Source organism: Etheostoma cragini, chromosome 22, assembly GCF_013103735.1.
Source record: "Etheostoma cragini isolate CJK2018 chromosome 22, CSU_Ecrag_1.0, whole genome shotgun sequence".
NCBI lineage: Eukaryota > Metazoa > Chordata > Actinopteri > Perciformes > Percidae > Etheostoma > Etheostoma cragini.
The window spans coordinates 15404697-15425419 of record NC_048428.1 but is presented as its reverse complement, the minus strand read 5'-3'; the positions used below and the strand labels follow the sequence as shown (position 1 = coordinate 15425419).

Sequence of the window (20723 nt, the reverse complement as noted above, 5' to 3'; positions counted from 1 at the left end):
CCCCCCCCCCCCCCCCCCCCCCCCCATGAGGAAGGCATCTTGATAAACAATCACTACCACATGCATTAAGGATGATTTAGATACATTAGGCCCTAATAAATAGTGCCATCAGAGGAAGGAAGCGACAGAAAAACAATGCCGTCAACAGATTATGCACAGGGCTAATTAACAAAACTAAAGCTTGCACGAGTGCCAGGTTAAAGTTCTAACACCAAGAAACAAATGATGGCAATTTCTTCAAACATTGTCAGTTTCTAGAACAAACACCAAAACAACCCCTAAATGTATACATGCAGCGAGGGCAGCCTTGACACTGACTGCTATTGACCTTAATTGACGTATTGACCACCATATCAAGGCAGTCTGTGACTAAATCTTAGTAATTCCTTTATAGTTTTACCAACATCTTTAATATCTTTGGACATTTTCACTTGCTTAAGGAATTTTAAAGTGTTTTAAAAGGACATGGGAATATTTTACATCGCTATCATTATTAGATGTTACTCTGGAGGCTCACCTTTCCAAGGATCCTGCCTAGAAAATAGTAATGCCTCGTGAAGGAGTCTCCGATCAGCATCTCTGCAGCGGGGTTTGGGTACAGCAGGCTCTCGTTGGTCGTCTTGAAGAAGCCCTGGTTGGGATTGAAGCCAGACTTGAGGAGCTCATTGAGGAACTCGCGAAAGATGCCGCCACCGTCAATGCCGGCCTCATCCAGACCGTGAGCATTCAGCAGATGGACTCTAATCCTTTTCTTCAGGTCCGGTTCTAACATAAGGACACAGAGCACGAGGAGGAATTTACTAAGGTACAAAAAGGAACAAGACATTGTCCAAGTTATTGGTCCCAGTAAACTGTATCTTCACGCTGATAAATGTGGCCATGGTAATTTTCATCCTTTACTTCACATTATTTTCAAGAATTTTCCACCAGGAGAATCAAGTCCAACAGTCTAATCTGACAGTATCTGCAATTTCGAATAGTTGATGGTAAAAAAAAAAAAAAAAAAAAAAATTAGAAACATTTGTTTAATGGAAAACACAAGTTACGTAGAAGGCTTAATCTGCTGTAAATTTTTTAGCAACAGATCCCTAATTTCTAATACTATCTGCAAGTTACGGCTGTAGCATAGTATAACTAATTATAAAATAATTTAAATCTGGGCAACGAGCCAATGAGATTATTTTCTTCTGTAAACTTTTGCTTAAAATTTAAGCTTAAAACACTTGTTTGTACTTTTGAATTTTCACTAGTATATTAATGTAGTCACAAAAGGGAGCTGAAAAAGTGTGATTTATTTTTTATTTTTTACAAAAGTAATATTTATTTTCAATTTAACCAGACATCCACTTGAGTTTGAGAATCTATCTTGCATGTACAAATTTTGGCACCGATGACAGCTCATAAACAGATCAACCCAATCCAACAACTAAAACATACAATAATACATTGCGTTAAAGGTATTCCTAAGAGACAAAATAACTAAAGTAAGTGTAATGCAAGGCAGCAGTAACTGCAGCCTGTAAAAAACCTGAGTTGTTACTGTACCTTTTACAAAATCTTTAAACACTTTGTCTTAGCTTTTTAGCCATATTAACACTTTTATGTGGAAGGGATTTGGATACAACTGTCTAACAGAAAGACTTCTAACCTTTACATTGCTATTTCAAAATCAGTCAATGTTTTAACATATTGTCTAAGTACAAAATCAATATAATTTGGTATAGCTACAAATGTCTATTTTATTCTTTGATACCTCTTTATTTTTTACTAACACTGCCTCTATGCTAGCCTGGAAATCCAGACTCAAATCTGAAAGATTAAGGTTCCGGCATTGAGTAATGAAAGTTGCCCATCTCGACAGGTGGCACCAAGTGTGCATTTAAAAATCTCACTGCACGCAACTGGATAACACTACGACCAATCACAACAACACACGGAGTGACGTATCCAGAGCCCCATTCGATTAGCTACCAGCCGAGCTAACTGGTAGATTAAACTGTCGTCATTTGTTTAGCTTGCCTCTGGCCGGCCTATATCAGATACACCGATTGGTGCAACTCGGCTACAAGGGGATAGTTAATGAGCAGCATCACTTGATGCCAGAGTAACTCGCTGAGTAAATTCAAATTGTGTTCTCGCAAGAACTCTGGATTTCCAGGGTAACTCTATGCTATCCAATTAATTTGATTGTATTATACTGTACTTTTTTAACTCCATTAACTTATCTAGGGAACGTTTACTTACTAGGCCTCAGCTTGTTCTACATTACAAATTCTTTGAAACTTGGGCTAACTGTATTTGCTGCCAAATATAAAAGATTACCAACAAGCAATGTTTTTAATTAATTAATTACCTGATTATTTAAATAGAGAAAATGGAGGAAAAACATAACAATATTATTCCAATACCATTTAAGTCTAGTGTTGTTTTTCCCGACAAACATTTTGCAAGAAAGCACTTTTTTGACCTACAGAATATTAAAATCAAATTCGATAAGAGGTTGTCTTTCACAATATTTAATGTAGAGCAATAAATCAAGGCAGCTATAACACATAAATGATATAGATCATGTCTTCAGCCCAGGTCTCCTACTACTCTTTTTAATCAGACTGTCCTCACCGTAGTGCCCTTTCAAATTCAAACACAAAAGAGGTGACTTAAAATAATTGATTCTGCTTTTATGTGGTCCATTATAATAATCGGAACCACAATTGTGCTTTACCGAAATTCAATATTCTGCACAAGGAAAGAGCTTACCTTCATCTTTAATGCTAACCGGAACCTTGGTCCACAAAATTATGAATTGATTTTATTGATGATTTTATAGAGCACAACAAGAGCTTCAGTAACAGTGTCTGTCACATCTGCTACATTGTGTTTCTTCTCCTCTTGTACTTTTCATCTTCAAATGATGATATCACGAACTGTGCTGGCCTTACTTATTTAACACAACAAATAATGCACATGTAAAATGGTTATTTTATTAAGTGTAAGTGATGCAAGCCGTACCATTTTCTGGAGAGAGTTTATCGTACGCATCTTCATAGATGTAGTTGCGTCTGATGGTGACACTGATGCCATCAGGGAATGGCCCGTCCCCCTGCACGTCCCGTTTGTCAGCATAGATTAACCTCTGGAATATCTACAAGACAGATGTTAGCCCAGTAGCAGGGTCAGTGACAAATCCTTTCAGTTGTAAATGTTTTTAATTCTGAGAATCAATTCTACTATATAACATTTATCCTTAGTTTTTGATCAGCTTTTTTGTACTTTCAAGCCAAAAACAAGGTGGAAAAGGGCAGCAACAGAAGCCTGGTGATCGTATAAAATTAACAAACTATCTCTATCCAAAAGAAAGGCACCACCAACCAATCATAAGTAGAATCAAGGCAGGTGTCTGGGGCGAATCTTGACAAAAATAAATCACAGGGACCTTATCTGTAAGCTCAACCAGCTGGTAATGATATACTAACATGACAGATGTACCTGCACACCTGACTAGACATTAGTTGGAAGTTTGCCCAACATCCTGTGGACAGTATTAATCACTACTAATCATTGTTGCCCCAATGGCTTGCCTAATGTATAAACAGTACGCATAATACTTCATAATAAGATGAAACACTTAATAAAACTGTATAGTTTTGATCAATTTACTACCCATGTTTAGTCACACAGCTTATTATATGATTGGTAAAATTATGCAACGCCATTATGGTCTACTGCAGCACTGTTTCACTTCCAAAATAGGATGTCAAATGGATAATTGCATGCGTTTTTAGCATCTACAAAATGTTGATATGTTTATTGGCAACAACGCAATTTTTGGCGAGCCCTGCAATATTCACTCCTCACACAGCAAACAAATATGTTTTTTGTGTGGTTGTGTATGGATAACAGTGCATCACCTTGACTCGCTCTTCGAAGGGAACCACGAAAGGGAGCTCAGTGAGGATGGCCAGATGTCTCTCTTCAGACACAGAAAGCTGTGGCGGCTCTAAACCAACTGCAGAAAGACAGAAAAAGTATCAACATGTTAGAGCGTTTGTTGAACAGTCCTTCGCTTTCTCCTTTTGTCTACTACCCAAACATTTTACAGGCAACACGAAAATAACTTTAAACAACTATCTGAAGATTCCTAATTGCAAAGACCATTATGTATTTAGGACTATGCATTTAGTGCATTTAGTAACATTTAGTCCTCTTCACTGCACTCTATCAGTACCCTGGAAACCCAGAGTTCTCACAAGAACACAATTTGAATTTGCGAGTTACTCTGGCATCAAGTAATGCTGCTCATTAACTATACCCTTGTAGCCGAGCTGCACCAATCACATCGGTGTATCTGCTATAGGGCGGACAGAGGCGAGCTAAACAGATGACAACAGTTTACACTAGTTAGCTCGTAAGGTACTGTGGATACATCACCCGTGTGTTGTTGTGATTGGTTGTAGTGTTATCCAATTGCGTGCAGTTAGATTTTTTAATGCACGCTTGGTGCCACCCCTTGAGATGGGCTATTTTCATTACTCAATGCCAGACCCTCAATCTTTTGGATTTGGGTCTGGATTTCCAGGCTACTCCATCAGTGCAGTGCGTAGAGATCTTTTTCTTTTTACTGTCAATTCAAGTTGAATGAAACTCAAACTGATCAATAATAGCAACCAAAATTACATTCCAATCTTTTGATCGTGGTAATTACTTTTCCAAACACATTTAGACCTTCACATCTTATGAGGGTTCTATCATAGATAGATGTTTTTTTTTTTTTTAATAAGAAAATAACATGTTTATCTTGGCAACTGGGCCCATCAATAATAAGTGACATGACACATTTTGTCTTCCCAGTCAGGGTCAACTAAAAGTGGAAAGGAATTTATCTGACAGGGATTAAAATCTTTTATTTTAGCTGGAGGAAACTTCCCAACATCATGTTTCCTCTGTGTGTAAAACTCATCTAACAGTAGAATTACCTTCCTCACTTGTAAACTCTGTAAGTACGACCTAGTCCACTGTTTACAGAACAGCCATTAAAGACATTTCCATCCATTCTACACCTTTTTAATTAACCCAACTGTGAGCTTCCGGGCTCTATCCATTATGCTGATGTTTGTTTTGTATTAAACTTTGGGTTTAGACTGTTTAGCCCACACAAAAAATTGCCACAAAAGCTAAACTGCTCCTCAGTTTGCATCCACTGCAGCTCAATTATTCTGCTCAATTAGTCAATCTGATCTGCATTTTCCCATCAGGTTTCCATCTTTGAGGAGAAATATGGCCTCTGAGTGGTCAATAAGTTGCTCATTCATCAGCCAAGGGCCTGTCCATTTAAGGAAATGAGAAAAGGCCAGACAAACACATGGACCAGATGTGGCTGAGTTCATCAGGCACTTTCACACTAATTGAATTTATCCCATACAGCCTGTGAGTGGCATTAGGCAGATCATACACACATTGTTATCAGCTTGTTTTCACACCATACTTCACAGAAACCTGGGATGGCTCAAAGTGAGCAAGATGAAGCCCTGTCTGCGTATTTTCCTCTGAGTGCCTAATTGAGTCAATGAAGAGAAAAAGTGCTGTGGAAGAAATCTTTACGTTGTGAGGCTTTTTTTAGGCACTTGTTTGGGAGAATCATGTTCTAGTCCCACATTGATGTAAACTTCAATATGCATTCTATCGTCTTCCCTCCATTTACTACAGATAGAAACTAAGGAGATGACTCTTAGCTTATATGTGAAATAATATCAATGCACAGCTTCATAGGAGAGGAAAAGCAAACATGGAGAAGGTGAATTCGGACAGCAATTAGAACGATTTCCTGAGCTCTTTTTCAAGCTAAAACAAGAATTATTGTATATCATTCAAAATGCTTTATTCCTTGCCACTGAAGAAGTTCTGCGCTCAATACCTTTACGAAACCCATCAAGTCACTTATTAAATTACTGATTAAAGTTACAGCTAAAGAAAATACTGCATAGAATATTCAAAGACACAGAAAATTGCCCTCATTTTTCTTTCTCAAAAGGTCTCAGAAGGTTTTTCTGGCCGTATTTGTTTTCACACTTAACAGCAAAACTTTTTCTTTCAAGTTGCATTGGGCAACTCAAAGACCCACATTTAACTAACTAGTATGTATTTTTTGCTATTACGTTTTAGATGAAAGTGGGTTTGTAACAACAACAAAAACTGTTAAAAGATTACACTACCATCAAGTGTTGACTGAAGTGGTCCAATGCGGCCCATCCTTCGCGTTCTCCACACATGTCTTGCAGAAGGGACATACAACTGGGTGACCTGGAGAGAAAAGAACTTTAACACTTTAAAAAGCATTTACATGACTTGAATTTCCTATTTTTAGGGATCAACAGAAAAAGCCATATTTCTTTGAATAGTCACTAATTTTAACCACTGCGGGCAAATCATATCAGGAAGCTTTGTGAATACAGCTCCAGATTATTAGCTGTTTTATTCAGATTTCAAAATGAGGCTCAAATCTGCTATGTCACATGCAACAATGAATAAATAAGAAACCCAAACAGCTGTGATGACAGTCAATTACCTTATCTGCACGGATGTTGACCTCCTCGGAAAGCCAATGACCTGCTGGACAGAAGGGTCGTCTTATGTCGCGAGCTTTCACCATCTTCACCAAGTTAGTGATGACCTGGGTAGTAGATAACACAGACAGAGAGGCACACCCAGTCACACATCACATTAACATCTCTTACTCAGTCAATCATATCTGCACAAAATCCACCTCATTTAAGATTAAGAAATGTACATTTTAAGTATTTTTCAGATTGGAAAACACGCAACAAATGATAAAGAGGTTTCTCTGTGTATAGGCTGTTCAAGAGGATGATGGGCCTTCGCTTAGAGAGGGGAAAAAAGCAATTTGAGAATTCAGCCATTAGTGCGCCATTCATGGGGAGTATAAAAGAAAAACGATCTGTGCCGTCCCTCAATGTCCAGCCCTGTTAATTACTGGCAGGGTCTGCTGACATCAGCCATCAGAAAGAGAATGCAAAAGAAAAGGGAGCGTTGGTTCACAGCACTGCAAGCACAAGCATGCCTCTCGACTGGCCTGCAGACGGGTCATGATTACAATAACATTCAATTTTAAGTTATGTTGTGACTTTGTAAGAGGCACAGAGCCATTTCAGGTGACCATTAATGTAGGCTACACTGACATTCTGTACTCTGAAGTGATCCAATTGCTTTTGTTTCAACTATTACTTGCATGTGCTTCAAAAGCTATTCAAATATGCAGATCAGATTTGATCAATAAAAAAATGCACTCAAATCATTTTGTTTTTTGAACCATGTCGACCTGCCACAATTTTAAATTGAATATCAACTTTTCACAGCGAGATTTTAGTGCAGGAATAGAACGGAAAACCTTAAAGTAACACGTATAACGAGGAAACTTTAAGGTTTCAGCCTCCTTTGACTGGACATAATGGGTTATTCCTGTCAAACATCCGCTGTATAACCTCCAGCATGTCATTGCATGAAGATTCATTAAAGGAGCTGTTAAATCTGCCATAAAAGTTACAGCCAGTCCATTTCCATATAATACCCAGGCTAGATTATTTCAATTGAAATGTTCTTTTCTAAAGCACATCATTTTCAAAGAGCAACAATCAATGGCAGCCAATCACTGCGAGGCAAGCAGTGTCTGCAATAACGACAAGTGCAAAATGCTGTAAGAGGCGCGTGGCGATGGGTTTGGAGCAAGCCTACCCCTTGACTCTGGGAATGAATAAGCATTCCTTAATTAGCCCATCAGGTTAAGTGCAAACCTTAATGGGCCTTTCCCAAACTCCAGCGTGACATCGTTCTCCAAACATGGCCAAGAAGAAAGTTCCATTAGCAATATTAATACAAGCTTAGTTGATCATTTTCATTCAATTAACTTCTTTCAATTAAATAGATAGCTCGACAATGGAGGTGATAAAGGATGGGGAGGGACGGCTGATGACACGAACCAAACATTAGCGTGTTAGGGGTCAGCAGCGTTAAACTGACTGTAAATCCCACTGTTCAATTTGGAAAATGCATTTCCCCTGCTCCTCACTTCTTTAATGGGTCGTTTTAGCTGACAAGAGGCCTTTGATCAGATCTTTATGAAAATTCCTGACGTGCTCTTCAAGTATTTGCCACCTTTTACAGAACGCCAGTGTTAACTTTTAAATCTTTCTGTCAAGGACTAACAGCCAAAAACAAAGTTGCTTTATACCGTTTCCTTTATGGAGAATGGCGGGAAGGAAAGGGGAAAATTGGAAGGAAGATGTGAAATGGGAAAAAGAGCCGAGGAGAATGAAAGTAATGCTGTTTTCTGCCTCATTTCTTCTGGATAAATAACCCATGGATGACCTCCATGGCAGCGCTCCACCTTGTCTTTGCCTGCTCATGCATACATGCTTGATTTCCACTAAAATAGACAACGCATTAGGTCACTATACGCTCAATGCACAAAAGGGCAAACACACGGATTACCCCATGTGTCAAATTTCATGATTGATGATATTAGGTATCAACATAATCAATCTAAAGTTTTTTTGTAAATGTTACACGCAAAGCTGGGCAGTGTATTGATATTATATCGATATCGTGATATGAGACTAATTATCGTCTTAAATTTTGGATATCGTAATATGGCATTAGTGGTGTCTTTTCCTGGTTTTAAAGGCTGAATTGCAGTAAAGTTGTGTCTTTTTCTGAATTTACCAGACTGCTGTAACGGTTCTATTATTTGTTTTTACCCACTTAGTTGTTATATCCACATTACTGATGATTATTTATCAGAAATCTCATTGTGTAAATATTTTGTGAAAGCACCAATGGTCAACACTACAATATCGTTGCGGTATCGATTTCAAAGTATTTAGTCAAAAATATTGGGATTTGATTTTCTCCATATTGCCCACTTCATTGTCACTTGGAATGAGACAATGGTTCAATTAACCAGAAGGATTCTCTGTGTGCATCTCACTGCTAAAAACATTTAACTTCAGTTTTCAAATCATCTACTAAGCAGACTTCTGTGTGTTTGTGTTGATAAAGTGTATGTGTGCAAATACACATTGACAGTGCGGCCTCCCAACCCCTCCCACCGTAATCCCCATGCTGAATTGAAAGCTAAAGCAAAGAGAAGAGAAAACCAAGTTTTTCATTAATAGTGTAGACTGTAGAGAGTTGATGTTTCTTTAATACCGCATCACTTTTCATTGCATTCCCCAATTAGAAATCAAGATTTTTTTTTTATCATCAGCTTAATGATGACAAACTCAAATGTCTAAGGATAAATTATTACTATTATGTCAAGATTGGACCGAAGAAAAAGAAATTCAGTTGCATGCCAGGGGCAATTACCAAACATCAGTTATTTGAGAAATTTGAAAGAGAATGCACATTCAGCTGAAACGTGCAGGTAGCTTTATACAGCTTACCTTGAAGAGCTGTACCCAGCGTTTCTGCTCAGCCTGGATCCGTTGCTGTACCGCAGTGTTTGTCTTGACACCCACACTGCGGAAGGCAGCCATGTACTCTTCGCGATGCTCTGTTTTGGTCTCTGGGTAAGCCAGCTTGATGATTCCCAGGCACGCGTCCCTCAGACAGCGAGATAGAGTCACCAGCTCTAAGAGCGTGAAGGGCATCATGGAGGACTGCGTCTGACCTGTTGAGAGGGAGAATGTACTTATTGTCTTTTACAGATATTGATTTTCACATTTAAACGGTAGCAAGACCGAGTTGGACTGGCATTGATGGTGTTTTTTTGCTTCCAACATTGCCTTCCAGACAGCTAACCCTAACCCTAATCATAACCATTGCCGCGCTGCCTGGAAGGAGATGTTAGGGTCAAAAAAACACTAAACACCGTTTGACTGCTAAACAACCGACAATGACAATTGTTTTTTGTTGCTAAAACCACAAAATGAGGGAAATTAGAAATGGTAGATGAGTGTGTCCACAGAATAAGCAGCTCCTGTAAGATGTGTCCGCCAATAAGAGATACATTACATCCAGAAATGGTAAATGTTTTGACAATGTATTCATTTGTAAAAAATAAAAGAATGAAAAAAAAACTTGAGGGTGCAAAACAACTGGTAAAACAGATGAAAAAGTTTACCACCTTCCAGTTCATGCCCAAAAAACTCGCTGTCGTGCACAGAAATAAGCGAGTGGGAGAAGAGAGAGCTGAAGAGATAGAAGAGGGGAATGATGCGGTTGGAGTCTTCAAACGACATGGGAGACCCTCGCGAGATTAGCTGTAGCAGCGGCACCATGGAGCTGAGGGGGCAGGCAGAAAGGAAGAGGCTAAGTATAAGGTACATACTGTATGTAAACAATGGTAAATTTGCCAATGATCAGCTTGTAATTAGCTCACCCAGTGATCATTTTTGTTGTCATGGAAGTTATCAGGTACCAAAGATGCCTCAGGAAACGTGCATTGAAAGCTAAACTGTACAAAAGTCTGCAGAGAACAAAAAAGTAGAGTGACACATTTTAAAACATTTATTTTGATAAAGTATGCAGCTCTTATCAACAAGGCAACATGAGTTAGAGCGCTATTTCAATCAGATGACACAATCAGTGTGAAGAATAGTAAAATTACTTTCCGTCAATCTGTCTGCTATGTTGACATTGTTAAATTTGCCCTGTTAACCAAAGGACACAAGTAAAAGGGGGGAAAAATAAATGACACTGTTAACCAACATTTCCCTCATAGAATTTTCTTGCCCTTTCTCTTCCATTTTATCCCTTGTAAGGACCGAAAAGAGATTAAATGAGCCATTAAGCTTTATTTAGGCGAGGCACCTTCCATTAGTAAACTAGTTGCTGGCGAGGGTACCCAGCTCAGGTCATAAACAGCCCTCTGGTTTCCTGCTGGAACCCCATTTAACTTAATGGCCAGGGGAGCAAGACAATGGAGGACGGAGGAGGAGGGGAAACCTGGCCCTCGCTCTGACCCCGCAGCATCAGTTTGCTTCCACACTCACAGTGAATTACATGATAACACTGAGGAGGGCCCACATACCTTGCTATAGTTGCTCTGCACTCAACGGCCTGTGGCACCAAGGTGCGAAGTTGCTCTTTGTTCAAGTGTATGTGTGTTTGTGTGTACTCTTAAATTGCACGGCTTTTCACATAGAGGGTAAGTACAGGTGACAATAATGTGGTAAGTAAGCTAAAAGGCAAAATAAAGTGCCCTTGCATATAATAGGCCCTTGTTTAAGAGTGACAGTGCTGACACCTATAAGGATGCTTGCATTTAATAGGACAGCATGGTGTATTCTCAGTAGAGGAATAAAGGTCAGTCGAGAAAAAGAGCTAAGCGATCCAACAGAGGGAAGAAAGTAAAACAAGAGAAAAAGTGACTCGTATATTTGCTGAATATTCTCATCTCAATGTCATTGTTCAAAATCCCATTCCACCATTCAATCTACCAAAACTACCAAAATGGAAATGAGCATCAGGAGCAGGGTGTCAGACAACCCACAATACAGCTTGAAAAATGGTTTGTGCCGAGCACACACCATCTGTCAGTACTACAAGGCTCTGGAGAGAAGCATGGAGTAGTGCTGTGGGCTCATAACAAGTGATGCGGGTGTTTGATTGAAATAGGAAACAAAGCACTAAATGCCAGCTGACATGCGGATTTATGGCCTGAGAGAACCCAAACCCCCATTTCAATCATGGAATGAACCACTAATAAACAAAGTCAAGACATCAAAAGGGGTTGCATGTGTGTTTGTATATGTGTGTGTGTGTGATAAGCAGCTTGATGAATCATGCCCAGATCATTTCATTTTGCAGTAATGAAAGAATCTCTATTCAGCAGAAAAAAAAAACAGCAGACAAAAAAACAGCCACGCTGTCAGTCAGATTTGATGCCATAAAGACTAAATAAGTGAGTTTTCACCTAAATACAAAATTTGTTTTGCAGATTTCCATGTTAACACGATAAACATCATTATCTCATGAAAACACAAAAATCCCAGCAACCATTCATAAGTAAATAAAAGACCAAAGTTCAACTGCACTCACTTTCATCAGAATGAGCCCCGTTAGCGACGGAGTGCTACATTGGGTGAAACCAAACTATCAAAATGAAACTAAACCAAAAACCAACGCTAAACAATTAAGACGAAATTAGACCATACCTACTCGAACAAATCTGGGCTAAGTCCAATTTGCAAAGCAATCAAAAATCAATTTTGGTGCCAAATCATTGTACAGCTTTTAAGTTGTCCTTTAAAAAAAAAAATCATTTCATGAGACATTTTACATATTTATTAAAAAGGCAGTGTGCCGGTCTGGCTGGACGACTGGCCAGCCTCTCTTTTTTTTGCTGTAAGAGCAGTAAATCAAGGCAGGGATGCAATTTGCTCTCCTTAGACTCTTGTAAAGCTATCCCATCCACTCCTGCAGTGATTAATCTTTCTCAGTGAGCTAATTATTTTGTACAGATATCCAATAATGATGGAAGACGAAGGGCAGGATTTATGGTAAAAGCGAAGAGAAGGAGGAAGCCGTAAAAATTAAGGGGAATGGGCGAAATTATACGATGAAATGCGTCTAAATTCTATTTAACCATGTGTAGGCAATGCTTCAAAATAACTAGTTGACCACTTGACTTTAGCTGCACATGTCCAGTTCTTCATTACTGAGGACACTGATTTATGTTCATTCTTTTAGTTTTGGGTATGCTAGGGCTTAAAAATAAGTAAAATAGTGTTGTAAACCTGATTATGAATCTTAATATATCTACATTCCCACCCACTCATTTACATCAACTGGCAGCAACTGGTTGACTAACAATTAACTAGAGCAGGTTGACCATCCATGAGGCTCAGTCTGGATCACCCCCCATCTGTCAATGCACCGTCCAAACCCCCACACTACCTCTGACATCCTGGCCCTAATGTAATCAACCTGAGAAGGGGTAATTGCCCTCATCCAGAACTGACAGCTTCCCTGACATCCCTGCTTCCTTTGCTGGTTGTAAATGCCAGTGGGTGCGGACCACTGATAACTGCCTGCCTCACTTCACCGTTATTTACATTACTGCTTACAGCGCGGAAACACATAAAAGGCACAGTTTTCCTCTCAATCAGGTAAGTGTGTAAACAAGCTCTCTGAACGCAAGGCTGATCTCGACAAGAAGTGTAAAATGTTATGATATGAAATAAAAATGAAAAAGGCTTTATATTTGTTTTCAAGTTATCTTTTAATTCAAAAACACCTGCTTTACGATGAGGTGTACCTTGGTTACAGTTACTGTATTTAAAATAGCAAAAGTATTTTATCGAAATTAAGGAAGGATGCCTTTCAATCTCTGACTTTTTGATGAATTCTAAAGTTTTCTTGTCATTTGCATGCTAAAGAAATATCCTGTGTTGTTCTGTGGGGTCTTTCAGTCCCATCAGATTTCTGTATTTTTACCTGACTTTTGGCACCATGAGGCGATGCTGAACCATGAGCGTGTGACAGATGGATGCCATCATGGTGAAAACCTCCTCGCTGGCCGAATCCCTCCACACCAGGTTCAACAGGGCGTTAGTCTGATGCTTAGTGTCCAGTTTGTGGACACACTCTTCTGTGATCAGCTGCACAGAGATTCTGCTGTCATCCTGATGGAAAAGTAAGCCTGGGAGTTAGATGACTGGGAAAAACAAGATATATTGCCATGCTGCACCAGCACATTAATACATATTTTTGACAAAGTAAAGAAATTAAGTAAAAATCACAGTTTAGGGATTTGGTCAAATAATATTGTTTTTTTTTCTTCCATTTACATCCATTGATTTGAATGGTTAAAAGTGCTCTTCCCCTAATCTTGGTAAACCATTACCATATTGTGTGAAGGTATATGTCCATGTGTATGTATCATACCTGCTTGGGTGGTGGATGGATGCCAGTCTCGTCGTCATCCTCTGAGTCACTGGTAACTTCAGGCCTGCTGCTGCTTTCTGACACGGGCAGCAGTGGCAGTAGTGTCTGCAGAGCCCGAAGGTACAGCAGGAGACCTTCCTCTGACAGTGAGCCTGCCAACACACACCCATCACTATTAATATTTACACCATCATATCTTCGTCTCTACAAATCATGTTCATACTTCAAATGAGTCATATATGCTGAGTGTGTGGTCCAACCATTGGCCTTTGTGTACACTTCTATACTATGCCACCCACCTAAGCAGTTCTCCCCTGCAGAAAGGACAAAGTAAAACACCCACGGTGCCCGGCTCTGTGCTGCTGAGGAGGAACCTATGGTGGCACAAAGGGAGCTCAAGAAGGCCTCGAATGGAAACGAGAGACGGACGTCCGACAGCGCCGGGATAAAGAAATGAAAAATCTGCTCGGTGAACGGTGCAGAGATAAACTCCTCGGTAAAGGCTGCAAATACAAACTGCCTGTAAAACGACAAACAGACATTAAACAAGTTAACGAATTGCACGCTAAGTGTACTATGACATGTACAAATACATTTTTTTAAAAGCCATCAAAACACTGTGTGTTCATATAGAAAAAAGCTAAGATGGTAGGGCGTTCTAACATCACCCTGCTGTTTCTGCAGCGTGAGTGCTCCAATATTGTGTCTCCAAACAGAGCTGCTTTGTGTGGTCCAGTCACACACATCTGGTGGGCCAAGTCAGATAATTAGCTGTTAGAATCAGTGTGTACACAAGTTTCTCTCACTCCCGCCTTGCTTTTCTTCAAAGAAGAAAAGAAGTGGCCTTTCGTTTGTTATTAAGAATGTCTGAAACTGAAGGCAAACCGCCTGATATTCTGCACCCTGGCTAGCAAGCGAGTCTGGGGGCCTTTTATGGCTTGTTGTAAATTGGTCTCGAGAGCAATCACCGTTTTCACCACTGACTGGGGGGACAAAAACTGCTGGCGTTTGTCTGATCAGTTTAATGAATCATTTTTAAAGAGTATCACAAGGGTATAAGACTTTCTTTTCCTGCTATCATGTCGTCTTTTTAATGTGAATGTATTAATCCATTCTTATCATCCTTTTATGTGATACTCTAGTAATTGTCAAAAGAGGGAATTTGCTTTAGTCCTCTAGAGAAAAGTCACATGACTAGGTCAACAGTACAGGAAATAACCAAAAGTCTGTTGCTGTTGGACACTTTAGCAGAAGATGTACCATCTGTCAAAGTGTTTGCTACTAGTTCTGTTCATGTTTGATTCCTTTCATCAGCTTCTTTTTTTTTTTTTTTTTTTTTTTTTTAGCAACTTCATGTTTTTTGTTTGAGCCACTTCCCTGCAGCAACTTCTTAAAGTACCTCTCAAAAAGTTCTAAATAGACAGAAAATTTGTTTATAGTGGAGATTTGTGAAATCTGTGTCCCTTATCTCACAGTAATTGCGTCTGGTGCTGTACCTTGCGCCGGTTGTGCAGGAGGAGTAGGAAAAGTGCAGAGGTTTGAGGATGTGCTCCAACAGTGTGCTTGCCATAGGGATAGAGGGAGAGTCACTGTACTCCAGACTAGAAGGGAGCCTGTGATTAACAAGAATATACAGCGACCTGTAGTATCCTAAAGAGAAAGCACAGAGTCAAATTAAGATTCAAAGATCGGGTTATTTTTATAAAAAAATCTACTATACTACACACTTTACATAAACATAAGAATAAGTACATGTTCCTGTTTGCAGTGTGGAAGTAAGAATTAAAGAAAGTCAACACTCAGCAGTTTGAGCTTTTCTCGTTGATACACCATATGTAACTTGCTCTTAAAAACATTCTTATTTTATATAAGACTTTTAAAAAATACAGTCTTATATATAATGAGAATGTAAAAGGAGAAGCAAGGATAATCTGCAAAATTATTTGCATTTTATATGTATAAGTTAGGTTAGCCGGTTTGTATGGTTAGTTACACTTTCAAACATTGCAATGCAGTTGACATAGTGCCAAAACTGAAACAAGATGCTTTGTGTTGACAAGTACGAATAATTTCAAAAGTGTATTTGAAATGAGTCATACGTTTGGGAAAATGTAAACACTACGAGATGTTATTTGACGTGTGCAGGAACTGCCCATGTGCAGATAAAAATAGTCAAACACACATTGGACCAATTTATATTGACACACATTCACTGTCTCTTCACAAACCTTGCTGTATGACAATTAGGCTATAAAAGGTTTATTTGTGTCAGTGCTACAGTCCACACTGGAATAAGTTTGCAAAACTGACTTTTTGAATCTTCCACAAAACTGACAGCAGATTCCGCAATACATTTTGCAAAAATCATGGACAAGACAATAACGTCAGTGCTGATTTGATTTGACTTACCAGTCTGTACCATATAGTGCAAAATCTGCTCGAGTAATGAAGCTACATAGTTTGCGTCTGGAATAACAGGAAGATAGGTTTTCTCTGAAGAAAAGATGTCTAGCATGCGCATGGGAACAGTCACATTTAAACTGTCATCCTTGCAATTCTGTAGGAGTCTAGGGAGAAATAAACAGGGACAAGTGAGATGGTACAGTAAAGACAACTGCAGCTTTCTTTGGTCACGTGTTTATGCATCTAGCAGTTAAAAATATGAAGCAGTTATTTATTTTTGTAAGTATTGTACCTGCAGCAGAAGCCTAAGATCCTCTTGATCTGAAACAAACATGTCTGTCTCTGTGGGCCCACCAACAGCTTAACAAACTGACCATTGTGTTTCACCAGGTTCTGGCACAGCCATATCTTGAACACACATACAGACACAATTTGTAAGATCTACATTTGACCTCTGGCAATAAAAGCATTTGTTAAACAATTAACATACTTGTAATTGAAGAGCATCAAAGGCATTTTAAATTCTTACCAATTTATGTGCATCCACACTCTGTCTGTAGAAAAATATGAGTTGTCTTGATAAGAGGCAGAGACCAGGACCGTCCAAGACATGCTGAGCTCCCCCTCCGTGCGTCTGGCTGACACACTCGTCAAACCTGGCCCTCTGGATGGCGTACTGGAAGAAAAAGTTCAAAAGTCACGCCAAAAAAAAAGCCAAAATGTGAAGTTTAGTGACACCTCCTCCAGCCACTCCCATCAGACAAGCATGGACGTATGCACCGGCTTCATACAGTAACCTGTGCAAGAACTAGTCATCATTTCATCCCGATGTCGTTATAGAGCACCAAATCTATGATAAATACTGTCCTGTTTTCTTTGTAAAGCCCTTTGAGATGAAATACTGTGACTTGGGGCTCTAGCTAACTACAGAAACATGTTGTTGAATTAGCCACAGCCCTGAGCTATCTTAGCAGAAGGCTAAACTAGCAGCTTGTCTGCTGCGTTTACATTGTCTTTCCTACCGCTTTTGGGGTCTCCCTTGTTTGGATGGAGAGGAAACGTAAACAAAACTGAACCATTATTCGTGCTAGGCTAAAGGCTAACCCAAGCAGACCAGCTCTCCGGACTTTTTTCAAAGAATATGTCCGCTCCCTGGCCCGCTCATAAACTGGACTGCATTTTTACATAATTTTGTTCCTCTATGATGTATTGGTTGTAGATGGATAACAATAGAGTCTCTCTTATTATAGTTTATCCTTGATTTGGCTCCAGCCTTGAGCATTTGGCCATGGTTAGAAGAACATTCACTAAAGGAACATGCATGCGCATCTGCATTTGCAGAACAGCTAATAGGAATGCTCTCTCTCTGAAATTACCTATGATTGGCAAAAGTCAAATATGTTCTAAAGCCTTAAACAACCGAGCCAATGAGGAGAATTACAATATGCTGCAAGATTATATTGGAATTTTTGCCCAACACCGCTAAAAATAAACTGCCTACTACAGCTTTTAGTACGTAAAAAAATGGTTAAGCCTTTAGAATTTAATCAACTTGTCTAGTTTGGCTAGTAGGCCAGAATAAATATTTTCAATGGCTCAACAGGCAAGAAAATAGTACCATGTCTTAAAAGATAGAATACCCAAATGTTATGTGACTAAGCAGATAAAAGTGCCGTCTCTCTGTTATTATGAAACATGACAAAGTCTGGCTTCCATTTTTATCCACCAAGCCAAGACAGTAATCGTCATCAGATATTTTTTCACTCATCTGCTACTTAACAGGCTATGGTCACGGTCTTTTCATGAGCATTGAGTGTGTGTTTCTGGTAACTATCAGCACTTGGTGGCACCAGGCATGAGAAAGTCGTCTGTTAGGTTGGGGTGTTAAGTCGACACTAGAGGCCTTACCTTCTAAGATTTGTGTTACCATGACTACTGGGGCGTAACCTTACTAGTTTGGACATAAAGTCATAGCCACGGAAAGTGGCTAATCAACAATTAAAGATAAGAGTTCCATTGTCATGGTAACCGTGCACATTACCTTTCTGGCTGGCATGAACCACTTGGCATTTTAGCACATTGTAGTAAGCTAAATCAATATTGAAATATAATAGCAATAAATTAGGTCTTTACTGGATTGTTGTGTAGCAAAATGACATACAAGTAATGAGAAAAAATATGCTGTGTGGCAGAAAAAACTTCTAATTTACTATTACTGAGAGTAATTCTGGGACATTTTATGTTTTGAATCTACCTAGTATGTTTATGTAACTATTTAGCTGTTACTTAGAGTGATGTTGTAAATTTGGTGCAACAGCATTCATTTTAGAAATGCATAGATCCCAAGTTAGTAGAAATTCATGTTAAAAGGCTAAGTTTGAACTTGCACACAGCTGTTGCAACATGCTGCTGAACTCTGACAAATAAACTAATTTAAAAACATAACTTGATTTGCTGATGAAATTGTAAAAAATCTTTTTTCCAAACTGTCACTTCCACAATTAAAAGACAAACATTTCATATCTCAAGTACTTTAAACCATATCTACTCCTCATTATCACTAAGTGAAAAACTAGTCCCACACATTTGTTAAATCCTTAGTGTTGAGCAAACTATTCATAGGCAGCAAAACTAAAATAACTGAAAAATCAACCACACAGCATGTAATTATCATCAGACTTTCTGATTTGATGTTTGAGCACCCTGTGCCAACACAAATGTGCATTCAAACAGAGGCCCATTCAAACAGAAGCTAGATACACTAACTATTCCTTGTTGCTAGTTTTACTCTATTTCAAAAGTTGTTGTTTTACTCCACAACGACAGGTTAATAATAAAGCTAACATTTCTGATGCAGAACTGAATATTTGATTCTGAAGGTAATATGAAATCTTAAAAACAGGTCTGTAAAGTTCTTGCAGACTTACCTGTCGTTTTAAGTCCTGGTAGCCACGTATGTAGGACTGAATGATAATGGCATTCTTCAGTCGTTTTCTTTCATCCTAAGTAATAAAAGAACAAACCTCAGAACACACCTTCTTCGACCTTACTCTTTTGAACTGCATGTATTTTCATTTAAATTGATAGTGCCATATATTGGAAGAAGAACAGAATTCTAATTGTAGAAACATCAATGGATCCTTCAAATAAACACATATCAGACACAAACATTAAAACCTGCTTTAGCTTGTGAACAAGGCACTGCACAAACTTGGTTAGCTACCTCTCTTTTTCTTCTTTCTTCTTGAGTGCGGTGCAGCAGAGAGGCTTTCTCCTCCTGAGAAACAACACAAGAGAACCTGAAAGCACTTTAAACAATAATACATATGTGAGAAATTAAACTATTTGTTCCCAAATTATTTCACTCCATCTTCCCTATGAAAATTCAAAAGACACTTACCTTTTTACTTGCTCCTCCAAGTGATACCTTGGGTCTTGTCTTGAAATCTCCCTCAAAGCTAAACATTGTTAGATTTTTCCCATTGACTAATTCACAGGTTGCCACGAATTTCTGTAGGAGAAAATGAAACTGAAGTAGCTACTAATCTCATAATGGAGCACGCATTGAAACAAATGACGAAATGAAACAAAGATGACCTAACGACTCTTCACTTGGCTCCATTTAAAGTTTATTTACTGTAGCATATTTACCAGAACAACGTTACAAAGTGCTTCATAAGAGTAAAATATTTTAAAATAAGACCAAGAAATAAGAAAAACGAGCAATAAAAAATAAAAACAGTAAAATAAAACTTAAAAACAAACAAAATTACACATAATTCGCCTAATGGTGTAGTCAACCACAACAGCAAATACCTGCGTTTGCCGTTTGTGATTTATATGTCCAAATTAAACAGTCATGAACGTAAATTTGGGACACTTCTAAACGACAACTCGGAAGGTTAACTTCTGCTAGCTACCTAGCTAGGTATCGGCTGACAGCTTCAGCTTGGCTGCAACAATAGTTAGCTAACCGGTTAACTTAGCTAGCTAATGACTCAGCAGCTGTCAGGTGCTAAACGCTGCTGTTCACTTTATCTGATCCCAAGCAGCAACGGAGACACCACTTAACAAAGCATTTATTGATGATATGTCGCAATACTGATTTATACATCTGTGAGAAACATGATTTTGTTGACGTTAGCACTGCAGCTAGCAGAGCAGCTAGCTAAGCACTCAAGAGAGGCTAACTTTACGGGGGGTGTATTCCTATCCGCATGTCCTTTTTGATATCGCTCATATTACAGGACACTCATTTGAGAATTAGAATGGTTTACCTTCGACTTTTGAATTAAGGTGTGAAACGGGCACAATAACTCTGAAAAGGCAGTTTAGGTTAATCCAAACGTCAAGTCTTCTTTAACTCCTCTCTCTAGAAATCAACACAACTGAACAACCAACTTTACTGTTTCCGGTTC

The 20723-nt window shown here is 38.9% G+C and overlaps 1 protein-coding gene across 1 annotated transcript in view; it reads right to left on the bottom strand.

Annotated features, from left to right (window-relative positions):
- Positions 1-20723, bottom strand: part of ube3c (ubiquitin protein ligase E3C) — a 28344-nt gene extending 7621 nt beyond the window's left edge. Inside the window, exons 1-19 of the mRNA XM_034861506.1 lie at positions 20583-20723; positions 19706-19816; positions 19529-19582; positions 19233-19307; positions 16835-16981; positions 16598-16713; positions 16312-16469; positions 15399-15552; positions 14202-14422; positions 13903-14054; positions 13453-13640; positions 10394-10480; positions 10139-10296; positions 9456-9682; positions 6563-6667; positions 6210-6297; positions 3909-4006; positions 3010-3142; positions 518-765 (exon numbers count right to left, since the gene is read on the bottom strand). Coding sequence (XP_034717397.1) covers positions 518-765; positions 3010-3142; positions 3909-4006; positions 6210-6297; positions 6563-6667; positions 9456-9682; positions 10139-10296; positions 10394-10480; positions 13453-13640; positions 13903-14054; positions 14202-14422; positions 15399-15552; positions 16312-16469; positions 16598-16713; positions 16835-16981; positions 19233-19307; positions 19529-19582; positions 19706-19771 — 2475 coding nt within the window. The 5' untranslated portion in view covers positions 19772-19816; positions 20583-20723. The remainder of the gene's footprint in view (positions 1-517; positions 766-3009; positions 3143-3908; positions 4007-6209; positions 6298-6562; positions 6668-9455; positions 9683-10138; positions 10297-10393; positions 10481-13452; positions 13641-13902; positions 14055-14201; positions 14423-15398; positions 15553-16311; positions 16470-16597; positions 16714-16834; positions 16982-19232; positions 19308-19528; positions 19583-19705; positions 19817-20582) is intronic.